Source organism: Eubalaena glacialis, chromosome 17, assembly GCF_028564815.1.
Source record: "Eubalaena glacialis isolate mEubGla1 chromosome 17, mEubGla1.1.hap2.+ XY, whole genome shotgun sequence".
Classification (NCBI taxonomy): domain Eukaryota; kingdom Metazoa; phylum Chordata; class Mammalia; order Artiodactyla; family Balaenidae; genus Eubalaena; species Eubalaena glacialis.
Window position 1 is genome coordinate 31,970,386 of NC_083732.1, and position 14,422 is coordinate 31,984,807.

The 14,422-nt window shown below is 38.1% G+C and overlaps 1 protein-coding gene across 2 annotated transcripts in view; it reads right to left on the minus strand.

The window, feature by feature from the left end:
• MMP16 (matrix metallopeptidase 16) overlaps positions 1–14,422 on the minus strand; it is a 340,314-nt gene that overhangs the window by 12,188 nt on the left and 313,704 nt on the right. For both annotated transcript variants that reach the window (XM_061171290.1, XM_061171289.1), the window contains exon 8: positions 3,731–3,881. In XM_061171290.1, coding sequence (XP_061027273.1) covers positions 3,731–3,881 — 151 coding nt within the window. The remainder of the gene's footprint in view (positions 1–3,730; positions 3,882–14,422) is intronic.

The window sequence follows — 14,422 nt, forward strand, 5'->3', positions numbered from 1 at the left end:
TAAGCAGTTATCTCAAACCGAAAATGAACATTTCAAACTCTTAGTCCCCTTCCCCCAATATTCCTTCCCTTCTTTGTTACATCTTCAGAAATGGCACCATCTACTCAATTATTTAGGCAATAAACCTAGATGTTGTCTTTGATTTGCTTTTCTCACCCCTAAAATCCAAGGCATAAGAAAAACTTGTTATGATTACATACAAAATGTAAACTGTACTCTTTGCTCCATCTCCACTGCTACCATTGTGTCCCCCTGTACTACTTCAACAGCCTACCAATTAATCTCCTTGCTTTCACTTTTGAAGTCCATTCTTCACACGGAGGCCATAATGATGTTTTTGAATACACATCAGAACACGCACTTTCCTGTTGAAAACCCTCCAATGTTTTCCATTGTACTTAAAATTAAAAAATCTAGTCTTTGCCATGTTCTACAGGGCCTTGTAATCTGGTCCCTGCTTACCTGTGTGACCTCCTCGACCACTTACCCACTATGCTGTAGCCACAATGTTTTTTTCTGATTTGAACATTCTAACATTTTTGCTTTTGTACTGCTATTTCATGTACTTACAACACACTGTTCTGAATAGCTTCATGTGGTTGAAATTTCTCCCCACTAAAGTCCCTGCATCAGTGTCCCCTTCATAATTTAGGCCTTTCTTGACCTCCACACTAATTTCCCAACCACTCCTTACCACCCACGAGCCTCTATCACATCATCACCTATTATATTTCTTGTAGTGTTTCTCAATGTTAACATATCAGGGTCATTTATTTCTTCTCTGTTTACAACTATCTCCCCTAATAGAATCTAAGGACCATGGGAGCAGAATACTTGTGGTCTTTTTTACTACTATATCTTCATTACCTAGTACATGTCACATAGTATGTGCTCAAAGAATGTTTTAACTAAATGAGTAAGGGATATGCCAAGATGAGTACAGAAATCTTATGCAAGCAGGAATTAGAGCTATTGAGAATGGAATGGGCTGTCTCATATTTATGCTGTCACCACAGGTAGTCAGGTACAGAAGGATGAATACCTATGGAATGTAACTGAGGCAGTCTAGACTTTGGTAGGAAGTGAATATTATGCAGGACTGACATATGGCAGCACTTGAACCAAATATAATTTAAAGGTGTGCTTTATTTGTCTAGCAAATTATATAAATGATTCTGATTTTGAATGCTTTTCTAGAGTATTTGTACTTTCCAGCTCATCACAGTACCTATCACTCCCTATTGCCATATATATTACTCCTGTACCCAGCACTGTATACATTATTTGCCTGATCCCTTAAAGCAATTGAGTTTTTTACACCTGGACTAGGTTATCTCTAAAATCCTTTTCTGATCTTACCCTTAGAGAAATAGAAATCTGTTTTACATTTTTTACAACAGAAAAATGTCAATGAAATAAGAGGAAGAAATAAATAAAGATAAATGTTTTCTCTCAAAATATACATGGAAAAAATATATATATATTTAAAATTGATAAGTATTGTAAATATATAATGCCTATAAGGAAGAAAAACTCACTGAATTCTCATATAAAAGTGATAACCAAATTATTGTTTTTATGTTTGAGTTAGATAGTTTAATGTCTTTTCCATCTACTTTTAATCTAGAATGAATGTATTAATAAATTGTGTGACTTTGGAATTAAGCAATTATACAAATATGAAGTCATCTGTTTATAAAACATCTATGACTCATGAACTCATATATAAGATCACACACATGGAAATTAATTGGGATCCTGCTTTAAATATTTTTAAAACCTATAAAAGCAGTTATTTAAGCAGAACTTAAAATCAAAGTATTTCTATATATTTTGTTATACTTTGCATGAAGCTTGTCAAGTCAGAAATAAACTAACTAAAATTCCTTTTCTCATTTACTATATCTTTATTCCATTATAAATTTGGTATGTAACCTTCATTGATTTCATTGATTTGAGGTAGCCCACATTTAATTTCTGAACTTAATTCTTTCAAGAAGTGCTAAGTTTTTAGAATGGAAACATTTTTAAAAGTATGGCTAACTGATAATAAAATGGCAGTTTTTATTGTCATCTATGAAACCCTCATTAAAGCTGTTATATGAAAGTTAAGCTTTCATGTTTTGTCCTGTAAAAGTTAATTTCTCCAGGGTGTCTTCTCAGCCTTTTGTTTCTACCCCTTTTTGGGGGTGGGGGTGGGGTGGAGACAATACAGGACTGTATTGAACCTAGTCCTGAAAGAGTACATTCAAGCAATTAAAACCAGCTGAGGAATTAAACTCTAACAACCTGAGGGTTGTTACTTTAAAGAATATAAGTCCACAGATTTATTTTCATTAAGGGTCACCAGCTGTGGCAATTTCTTCATTCTTCTCTTTTCATACTCTAACTACACATATCTTACTGAGAGTCATATACTTTTTGTGATGATAAGTAGTATCTTCTACATTAATAGAGTTTTTGTTTGATGAATCTTTTTTGCTTTGTGATTTAGTAAGAAACATTCAGCAAAACCTTAGTTTCATGATAGTGAATTAAAAGCTATGAATATTTTGCCATAGAAATATACACAAATTTAATGTATAAAAAGCATGTAACAGTATAAAAGCATACATTTTTATCCATGGACACAAATGATAGGATCTTTTTGTTCACAGATAAAGCTCAATGTTTTAAGTCACTTGCTATCAAAAATTACAAAGTGTAAAATAAACAAGGTTTATATCCTTATTTTTCTCATGAAGTTGGAGACATTTTATAGGGTTACATTATGTTAAGATTATAAGGCAAACTCAATACTAGCTTGTTGCTCATTAAAACCTGTTGTTTTTATGTGTGTTTGTGCATGTGCATGCTTTAAATTTACTTGTAAAATAACATATTTAAGTTTTATCTAACAATGAAGGTTACTTATGAGTGTCACATTTTGACCCAACTAGTAATAGTTAACTAAAATTTGATTTTTCATCTTTATTTCTTTTTAACCTAATATTAATTTAAAATAATAAAAATATAGCCTTCAGCTTATATTTTACACGTAATATCTGTCAAAAAGTGGCAGGGGGTGAAGTTAGTATGCCTAGTGGCTACTGTACGTCATACACTAATAGTTCACTTTGTTTTACAAACCCTGTTAGTAAAGTATTAAAAGGAAAAGAAATGACAGAAAATAGAAAGAGATATTATACTTCAAGCTAAAAGTGTTTAGTCCAGTGATAGTTTGGTTAGTTCATCGCACCTATCTGCTGGTACCTAAATAAATAGTGTCCTAAGAAATAGAACTCATGACTAAACTGAAGGTATTTGAAAATGTTCAAAATTAACTGTGTGCAAAGTGTAAAAATTTAACTTTGAATATAAAAGTAAAAAAAAAAGCCTCTCTTAAAAAGTACTTTTTAAGTAAAGTAAGTAAAATTACAAGAAAATGCATTGTAAGGATATAATACACTACCTATACAGCTTTATAGGCATGTTAAGATTATAGAGAAGAGAAAGAATATATACTGTATATATACATTCATAAGAAAGTCACATTACTTGGGTATACTAGAGGAAGATTTATCTTGAATATTATTTTAAAATATGTTTAAAAATGGTTGCAATTCTATTAATTCTTGTGCTTATATCTGCACAGATTCTTTCCTCAAATGTACATGCCTATTATAGACTAGATATATTGACTTCTCTAAACATTAGTTAACTGTTTTCCTCATGTGAAGTGTGTACTGACCTGTCCCCCTTGAAGAAATAGGTTTTCCCAACGTCCTCCCACCAAATGGCTGAATCAATACCATGAGGGGGAATTCCGCTTCCAAGAGTAATCAAGTCATGAGGGTAACCAGGTTGAAGAGTCGTGTCCTTGAACACCCAATATTTGTTACCTGTATGAAATAAGTGCAAATGCAGAATACACTAATTTAATGTCAGAAATTAGAATATATCTACTAACACAATGCATTTAAAATTCTTTTACATGAAATCCATGAAATAACTTAGTAGCAGTCACACCTGGAATACTGACGTTGAAACATAAATGTTATTTTCAAAAGTGGACATAATGAAAACTTACTTAATAATGTAATCAGAATTTGTGTGTTAATTTAAGAAATAAAAAAGATCTACAACTTGCCATATTGAAACAGTTTTGAATCAAGGGTCAAGGATTCTTCCTCTAGGAATTAGAGGCCTTATTTTCATTCAAGGCTAAATCATTCCTGTGTTTTGTGCATTTTATATGCCCTCAGATTGCTGTACTGATTACAACCTCTACTCTGTTAAAACACTTCTTCTGGGCTGATCCTTTTCTTTTAATATATAAACATTCACAAGTCCAGCTAGTTTAATTAAGTCATCCTCTTTTGACCTGATGCCCTCTTCTAGCTGTTACACTATCCTTCTCTTTAAGAGTGGTGACTGAAGGTAGCAAAATTTTAACCCTAAACTTGTTCAGAATTGCCAGAGTATGGCAATACTAAAAAAAAGATGAACTTCAGTCAGCTTTATTGCTGTTTTGAAATTATCTACAGACAACACACTTCCTCATGCCCTACACCCCTGGCAGACTATGTACACCACTCCCCTCTTCGGTATGACTCTCAAGTAGTCTGCAACCATTTCTCACTCCACTGAAAGCTGACTTAATACCCATTGTCTACGGAAATCTTTTGTCCTGGAGTCACCAATGCCTACAATTTTCCACCCTTACCTATTGACACAGTTGCCCACTTAAAGAACTTTTTTCCCTGAGCTGCTAGAAAACCATTTTGTTGTTGTTGTTGCTCTTTCTTCTCTAGCTGCTCCTCTCTGAGATTCATTTATTTTACTCAGTCCTTGAATGTTGACATTTCCCAAGGCTCTGTTCTCTTCCCTCTTCTCTTCTTATTTTAAATTGTACAGGGACAGAGTGGTGTCACAAACTCAAATACTTATAAGGGCCAGTCTAGAGATGACAGGAGTGGAGTGGCAGATGTATTCAAATATTGAGACACATCCTGGATCTTTCTATACTCAAGCAACTTCTTGAGTAACTAACTCCTCTTGAGGTTAATATCTGGCAAAGTAAAACAGTATCTTAATATCTGACAAAGTATCCTGTGTCCTTTCTACCAGATGTAAGGCCTTCCTCATTGTTAAAATATTTCAATACTAACTGTAGCTGAGGACTATGATAAACTGTAGCATTCATGTTATACCTAAAGAAATTTTAAAAAATTTAAAACCACTTACTAGCCTAAAACACCACAACACAAATGAACCAAAAAAACACATCTTCAGGCTAGATTTAGGTAGGAGTCTCTAGTTTGTAACCAGGGTAATCTTATTTATCCCAAGAGTTTCTACTACCATTTGTTATCATTTTAAATTAAAACAACATTTGTTGAGTACCTTCAGTGTCCCAAGTATCATGTTAGGTACCAAGGATACTAAAGAGAACAAGACAGACCTGATCACTACTCTGATCATCCCAAACTCAAGTGAATTCAGCAGATGAAAACCAAAAACACAAAAATGTAATTATAGTAATTGAAAAACTATTGAATGCTATAAAGGAAACATATCAGGGGTTGAGAAAAAGAAAACATAAGGGGAACTTACTTCAAATAAGGAGATCAGGAAAGCGTCTCTGAAGAAGAAACACTTAAGCCAAATTTAAAGAAAGAGAAGAAGATGATACCTATGCAAAGAATGCTGGGAAGAGTGTTCCAAGAAAAGGAGAGTTTTATATGATCAAAATTGAAAGAAGATCCATGGAATGTAATAAGAAAGAAGATAGTAACACTGAAAACCTATATGATGGGCTTGGATCTTAGTTTGAGTACACTGGTAAGCCATCAAAGAGATTAAATTAGCAAAGGGATAAGGTCTGTTTCCTATTTTCAGAAGATGATCTTTGGTCTTTTGTTGAAAATGGATCTTAGAGAGAAGAGTGGAAATGAGAAGCTCTATCAAAGATCTTTTGCCAGGGAAGAACCCTCAAGATGGCAGAGGAGTAAGACGTGGAGCTCACCTTCTCCCCACAGATACATTATAAATACATCTACACAAGGAATGACTCCCACAGAACATCTACTGAATGCTGGCAGAAGACCTCAGACTTCCAAAAGGGCAAGAAAATCTCCATGTAACTGGGTAGGGCAAAAGAAAAAAGAAAGAAAAAAAAAAGACAAAGGAATCAGGACAGGACTTGTGCCTCTGGGAGGGAGCTGTGAAGGAGGAGAAGTTTCCTCACACTAGGAAGTCCGCTCACTGGCAGGGACTGGGGGGAGCTTCAGAGCCTCAGAGGAGAGCACAGCAACAGGTGTGCAGAGGGCAAAGCAGAGAGAGTCCTGCACAGAGGGTCCCAGCACTCCCTAGCCTGAGACATTTGTCTGCTCACCCACCAGAGCAGGTGGGGGCTGGGTTCTGAGGCTCGGGCTTCAGAGGTCAGACCCCAGGGAGAGGACTGGGGTTGGCTGCATGAAGATAGCCTGAGGGGCTAGTGTGCCACAAATGAGGGAGTCTGGGAAGAAACCTGGGCCTGCTAGAGAGACAAGGAACCATTGTTGGGGGTGAGTGAGGAGAGGGGCTGGCCCGCCATAGGAGCTTCTTCCGCTCACAGGCAGAGGACACAGTCTACATGAGCTTCAGGGGTGGGCGTGAGCTGCAGCTTCTATCTCAGACCCTAGAGACAGGAGCTGACTGCTACTGCTGCCACCGCTGCTGCCAAGGGTCCTGTGAGCAAGTGCAGCTCACTGCCCACAACTTGTGGCTTGTGCAGCCCGCCAGTGGCTTGTGCAGCCTGCCACTGTTGAGGGACCCATGATCCAGGGCCAACTTCCCCAGGAGAGTGAAGAGTGCACCCCAGGCTATTGCAACTTCCTGCTGGCCTCTGCCACAACAGGCACTCCCCTCACATCTCAATTTTGGCTGCCATATCCATCCCTCTCCCCAGCCTGAGTGAGTAAGTGTGCCCTAGTTAGCCACTGCTTTTGCCCCTTCTCACCTGGGCAGGTAAGAGATGGGGCCAAAAGCAAAGCTGAACCGCAGGGGTGGTGTGACCAAAGAAGAATGGAAATCTCTCCATGCAGCTGCAGGAGCAGTAGATTAAATCCTGGTAATCGGCTTGGTAAACCCTACATCTGTGGAATATCTGAATAGACGAGTGTCCCCACAATTGAGGTTGGCCTAGCTTTAACAACTGTGGACTTTGGGGGGAAGTATATGCAGGAGTTGGGCAGGTCAAAGTCTGAGCTGGGCTCACAGTGCCCATGTCAGGTCCAGAGACCTACTTAGAGGTATTGGAGGACTTCCTGGGTAGGCAGGGATTGGCTGTGGCTCACTGTGGGGTCAAGGACAATGACAGCTGAGGCTACAGGAAAATAATAATTATTATTACTATTTTTTATTGTTTTGCTTATTCTGTTGTTCTTTTTCAGTTATTCTTTTAATTTTTATTTATTTTTTCTTTTCTTTTTTATGCTTTTATTTTTAATATATTTTTATTTTATTTTTTCTATTTTTACTTTTTTTGTAATATTGTATTTTTTCCTGATTTTTGTTTTTTCTTTGTTTTGTTTTGTTCTTATATTTTTTAACTATATTTTTAAATTTTTACTTTACTTTTTTGTTGTTTTCAGTTTTTTCCATTTGTTTTCTTCTTTCTCTTTTTCATCATTTTTGTGTGTTTGTTTTATACTTTCTTTGACTTTTTTTAGCTTGCTTTCTGCTTTTGATTTGTTTTTTGTTTTTCTTAGTTTAATTTTTTTGTTTGTTTTCATTTTTGGGTTCATTTATTTGTTTGGTTGCTCTCTTCTTTTTTGTTTTCTCTGTTGTTTTTTTTTTTCTTCTGTTTCTGTGTGTATGTGTATTTCTTTGTGTGTTTTTGTCTGTTTGATTTTGCTATAACCATTTGTCTTGGGGTTTTTCTTTGTCAGTTTGTTTTCTTTACTTTCTTTCCTTCCATGCTATGCAGATTGCAGGGTCTTGGTTCTCTGACCAGGGGTTGGCATGGGCCTCTGAGGTGGGAGAGCCAAGTCCAGGACACTGGATCACCAGAGAACTCCTGGGCCCAGGGAATATTAATTGGTGAGAGCTCTCTCAGAAGTCTCCATCTCAACAAGAAGATCTGGCTCCACCCAACAGCCAGCAAGTTCCACTGCTGGACACCTCACGCCAAACAACTAGCAAGACAGGAATGCACCCCCACACATTAGCAGACAGGCTGCCTAAAGTCATACTAAACTCACAGACACCCCAAAATACAACATCTGACATGGTCCTGCCCATCAGAGGGACAAGATCCATCTCCACCCAACAGAATGCAGGCACCAGTCACCCCCCCCCACACACACACACCAGGAAGCCTACACAAACCACTGGACCAACCTCAAACACTGGAGGCAAACACCAAAAGACTGAGGAAAGGCAACCTTGCAGCCATGCAGCTGCAGAAAGAAGACCCCAAACACAGTAAGTTAAACAAAATGAGAAGACAGAGAAATATGTTGCAGACAAGGGAGCAAGGTAAAAACACACAAAACCAAATAAATGAAGAGGAAATAGGCAGTCTACCTGAAAAAGAATTCAGAGTAATGATCATAAAGATGATCCAAATCTCAGAAATAGAATCGCGAAAATACAGAAACATTTAACAAGGACCTAGAAGAACTAAAGAACAAACAAACAGTGATAAACAACACAATAACTGAAATCAAAAATACTCTAGAAAGAATAGATAGCAGAATAACTGAGGCAGAAGAACGGATAAATGAGCAATAAGATAGAATGATGGAAATAACTGCCATGGAGCAGAATAAAAAAAAAAAAAAGAATGAAAAGAATTAAGGACAGTCTCAGAAACCTCTGGGACAATATTAAGTGCACTGACATTCAAATTATAGGGGTCCCAGGAGAAGAAGACAAAGAGAAAGGGTTCTGAGAAAATATTTGAAGACATTATAGTCAAAAACTTCACTAACATGGGAAAGGAAATAGTCAATCAAGCCCAGGAAGTGCAGAGAGTCCCATACAGGGCAAAGCCAAGAAGAAAAATGCCAACACACATATTAATCACACTAACAAAAAGTAAATACAAAGAAAAAATATTAAAAGCAGCAAGGGAAAAGCAACAAAAAATATACAAGGGAAACCCCATAAGGTTATCAGCTGATTTTTCAGCAGAAACTCTGAAGGCCAGAAGGGAGTGGCAGGATATATTTAAAGTGATGAAAGGGGAAAACCTACAACCAAATTACACTACACAGCAAGGATCTCATTCAGATTTGATGGAGAAATCAAAAGCTTTACAGAAAAGCAAAAGTTAAGAGAATTCAGCACCACCAAACCAGCTCTACAAAAAGGCTAAAGAAATTCTCTAAGCAGGAGACACAAGAGACAAAAAGGATCTACAAAAACAAACCCAAAACAATTAAGAAAATGGTAGTAGGAACATACATATCGATAATTACCTTAAATGTGAATAGATTAAATGCTCCGACCAAAAGACACAGTCTGGTTGAATGGATACAAAAAGACCCATATATATGCTGTCTATAAGAGACCCACTTCAGACCTACGGACACATACAGACTGAAAGTGAGGGGATGGAAAAAGATATTCCATGCAAATGAAAATCAAAAGATAGCTGGAGTAGCAATACTCATATCACATAAAATAGACTTTAAAATAAAGACTGTTACAATAGAAAAGGAAGGACACTATATAATGATAAGGGATCAATCCAAGAAGAAGATATAACAATTATAAATATATATACACTGAACATAGAAGCACCTCAATACATAAGGCAAATGGTAACAGCCCTAAAAGGGGAAGTTGACAGTAACACAATCATAGTAGGGGACTTTAACACGCCACTTTCACCAATGGACAGATCATCGAAAATGAAAATAAATAAGGAAACATAAGCTTTAAATGTTGAACTTGACTGATACTTATAGGATATTCCATTCAAAAACAACAGAATAGGGACTTCCCTGGTGGCACAGTGGTTAAGAATCCGCCTGCCAATGCAGGGGACATGGGTTAGATCCCTGGACTGGGAAGATCCCACATAATGCAGAGCAACTAAGCCCGTGAACCACAACTAGTGAGCCTGCGTTCTAGAGCCCGTGAACCACAACTACTAAGCCTGTGAGCCACAACTACTGAGCACGTGTGCCACACTACTGAAGTCCACATGCTTAGAGCCCATGCTCTGCAACAAGAAAAGCCACAACAATGAGAAACCCCAGTAATGAGAAGCCGACACACCACAACAAAAAGTAGCCCCCACTCACCCGCCACAACTAGAGAAAACCCATGCATGGCAATGAAAACCCAAGGCAGCCAAAAATAAAATAAATAAATAAGTAATTTAAAAAAAAGAAACCAGGATACACTTTCTTCTCAAGTGCACATGAAACATTCTCCAGGATAGATCACATCTTGGGTCACAAATCAAGCCTCAGTAAATTTAAGAAAATTGAAATCGGATCAAGCATCTTTTCTGAACACAACACTATGAAAAAAAAAAAAGTGTAAAAAAACACAAACACATAGAGGTTAAACAATACACTACTAAATAACTGAGACATCACTGAAGAAATCAAAGAGGAAATGAAAAAATGCCTAGAGACAAATGACAATGAGAACACACTGACCCAAAACCTATGGGATGCAGCAAAAGCAGTTCTAAGAGGGAAGGTTATAGCAATAAAATCCAACCACAAGAAACAAGAAAAATCTCAAGTAAACCATCTAACCTTACACCTAAATAACTAGAGAAAGAAGAACAAAAAACCCACAAAGTTAGTAGAAGAAAAGAAATCATAAAGATCAGAGCAGAAATAAATGAAATAGAAACAATGAAAGCAATAGCAAAGATCAATAAAACTAAAAGCTGATTTTTTGAGAAGATAATCAAAATTGAAAAACCTTTAGCCAGACTCATCAAGAAAAGGAGAGAGTGGACTAAAATAAATAAAATTAGAAATGAAAAAGGAGAAGTTATAACAGACACCTCAGAAAGGCAAAAGAGACTACTACAAGCAACTATATGCCAATAAAATGGACAACCTGGAGGAAATGGACAAATTCTTAGAAAGGTATAACCTTCCAAGACTGAACCAGGATGAAATAGAAAATATGAACAGACCAATCACATGTAATGAAATTGAAACTGTGATTAAAAATCTTCCAACAAACAAAAGTCTAGGATGAGATGGCTTTACAGGCGAATTCTATCAAACATTTAGAGAAGAGCTAAGACCCACGAATTCTATCAAACATTTAGAGAAGAGCTAAGACCCATCCTTCTCAAACTCTTCCAAAAATTACAGAGGAAGGAACACTCACAAGCTCATTCTATGAGGCCACCATCACCCTGATACCTAAACCAGACAAAGATATTACAAAAAAAGAAAATTAAAGACCAATATCACTGATGAATATAGACTCAAAAATCCTCAACAAAATACTAGCAAACAGAACCCAACAACACATTAAAAGGATCATACATCATGATCAAGTGGAATTTACCCCAGGGATGCAAGCATTCTTAAATATACACAAATCAATCAATGTGATAGAGGGAGACCTTCAAGATGGCAGAGTAAGACGTGGAGATCACCTTCCTCCCCACAAATACATCAGAAATACACCTACAACAACTCGAACTGAACACATGATGAATGATGGCAGAAGAACTCAGACTTCCCAAAAGGCAAGAAACTCCCCACCTACCTGAGTAGGGCCAAAGCAAAAAGGAAAAACAGAGACAATAGAATAAGAATGGGACCTGCACCTCTGGAAGGGAGCTGTGAAGGAGGAAAGGTTTCCACACACAAGGAAGCCACTTCACTGGCAGAGACAGGGGGTGGTGGGTGGGAAACTTTGGAGCCACGGAGGAGAGAACAGCAACAGGGGGGTGGAGGGCAAAGCAGAGAGATTCCCACACAGAGGATCAGTGCCGACCAGCACTCACCACCCAGAGAGGCTCGTCTGCTCAGCTGCCGGGGTGGGTGGGGGCTGGGAACTGAGGCTCGGGCTTCAGAGGTCAGATCCCAGGGAGAAGACTGGGGTTGGCTGCATGAACACAGCCTGAAGGGGGTGAGTGTGCCACAGCTAACCAGAAGGGAGTTTGGGAAAATGTTTGGAACTGCCTAGAGGCAGGAGACCATTGTTTCACGGTGCGCGAGGAGAGGGGATTCAGAGCACCACCTAAATGAGCCCCAGAGATGGGCGCGAGCCACAGCTATCAGCATGGACACCACAGACGGGCATGAAACACTAAGGCTGCTGCTACAGCCACCAAGAAACCTGTGTGCAAGCACAGGTCACTATCCACACCTCCCTTCCTGGGAACCTGTGCAGCCCACCAGTGCCAGGGTCCCGAGATCCAGGGTCAACTTCCCCAGGAGAACACATGGCATGCCTCAGGCTGTTGCAATGTCACACTGGCCTCTACCACCACAGGCTTGTCCCACATTCCATATCCTTCCCTCCCCACCAGCCTGAGTGAGCCAGAGCCCCCTAATCAGCTGCTACTTTAACCCCATCCTGTCTGAGCAAAGAAGATGCCCTCAGGTGACCTACAGGTAGAGGCGGGGCCAAATACAAAACTGAAACCCAGGAGCCGCACAAAACAAAGAAGAGAAAGGGAAATCTCTCCCAGCAGCCTCAGGAGCAGCGGATTAAATCTCCACAATCAAATTGATGTACCAGACATCTGTGGAATACCTGAATAGACAACAAATCATCCCAAAATTGAGGCGGTGGACTTTGGGAGCAACTGTACACTTGGGGTTTGCTTTCTGCATCCAATTTGTTTCTGGTTTTATGTTTATCTTAGTTTAGTATTTAGAGTTTATTATCATTGGTAGATTTGTTTATTGATTTAGTTGTTCTCTTCCTCCTTTTTTCTTTTGATATATAGATATATATATTTTTTCCCTTTTCTCCTATTGTGAGTGTGTATGTGTATGCTTCTTTGTATGAATTTGTCTGTATAGCTTTGTTTTACCATTTGTCCTAGGGTTCTGTCTGTCTGGGTTTTTTTGCTTGTTTGTTTGTTATTTTATTTATTTTTTCTTTTACTATAGCTGTTAGCGCTTGTTATAATTGTTGGATTTGTTTTTTTGGTTTGGTTGCTCTCTTCTTTCTTTCCTTCTTTCTTTTTTTTTGCTTTTTTAATTGATTTTGTTTTTTTAATATTTTTAATAATTATTTTTTAGTTTTTATTTCAATAACTTTATTTTATTTTATTCTTTCTTTCTTTTTTTCTCCCTTTCCTTCTGAACCATGTGGCTGACAGGATCCTGGTGCTCCAGCCGGGTGTCAGGCCTGTGTCTCTGAGGTGGGAGAGCCGAGTTCAGGAAATGGTCCACAAAGAACCTTCTGGCTCCACATAATATCAAACAGTGGAAGCTCTCCCAAAGATCTCCATCTCAATGCTAAGACCCAGCTCCACTCAACAACCAGAAAACTACGGTGCTGGACAACCTATGCCAAACAACTAACAAGACAGGAACACAACCCCACCCATTAGCAGAGAGGCTGTCTAAAATCATAATAAGGTCACAGACACCCTAAAACACACCACGGGATGTGGCCCTCCCTACCAGAAAGACAACATGCAGCCTCATCCACCAGAACACAGACACTAGTCCCATCCACTAGGAAGCCTACACAACACACTGAACCAACATTGCCCACTGGGGGCAGACACCGAAAACAACGGGAAATATGAACCAGCAGCCTGCAAAAAGGAGACCCCAAACACACTAAGTTAAGCAAAATGAGAAGACATAGGAACACACAACAGATGAAGGAGCAAGGTAAAAACCCACCAGGCCTAACAAATGAAGAAGAAATAGGCAGTCTACCTGAAAAAGAATTCAGAGTAATGATAGTAAAGATAATCCAAAATGTTGGAAATAGAATGCAGAAAATGCAAGAAACGTTTAACAAGGACCTAGAAGAAATAAAGAGCAAACAAACAATGATGAAAAACACAATAAATGAAATTAAAAATTCTCTAGAAGGAATCAATAGCAGAATAACTGAAGAAGAATAACGGATAACTGATCTGAAAGATAAAAGAATGTAAATAACTACTGCAGAACAGAATAAAGAAAAAAAGAATGAAAATAATTAGGGACAGTCTTAGAGACTGCTGGGACAACATTAAACACACCAACATTCGAATTATAGGGGTCCCAGAATAAGAAGAGAAAAAGAAGGGGAGTGAGAAAATATTTCAAGAGATTATAGTTGAAAACTTCCCTAATATGGGAAAGGAAATAGTCAATCAAGACCAGGAAGCACAGAGAGTCCCATACAGGATAAATCCAAGGAGAAACACACAAACACATATATTAATCAAACTAACAAAAATTAAATACAAAGAAAAAATATTAAAAGCAGCAAGGGAAAAACAACAAAT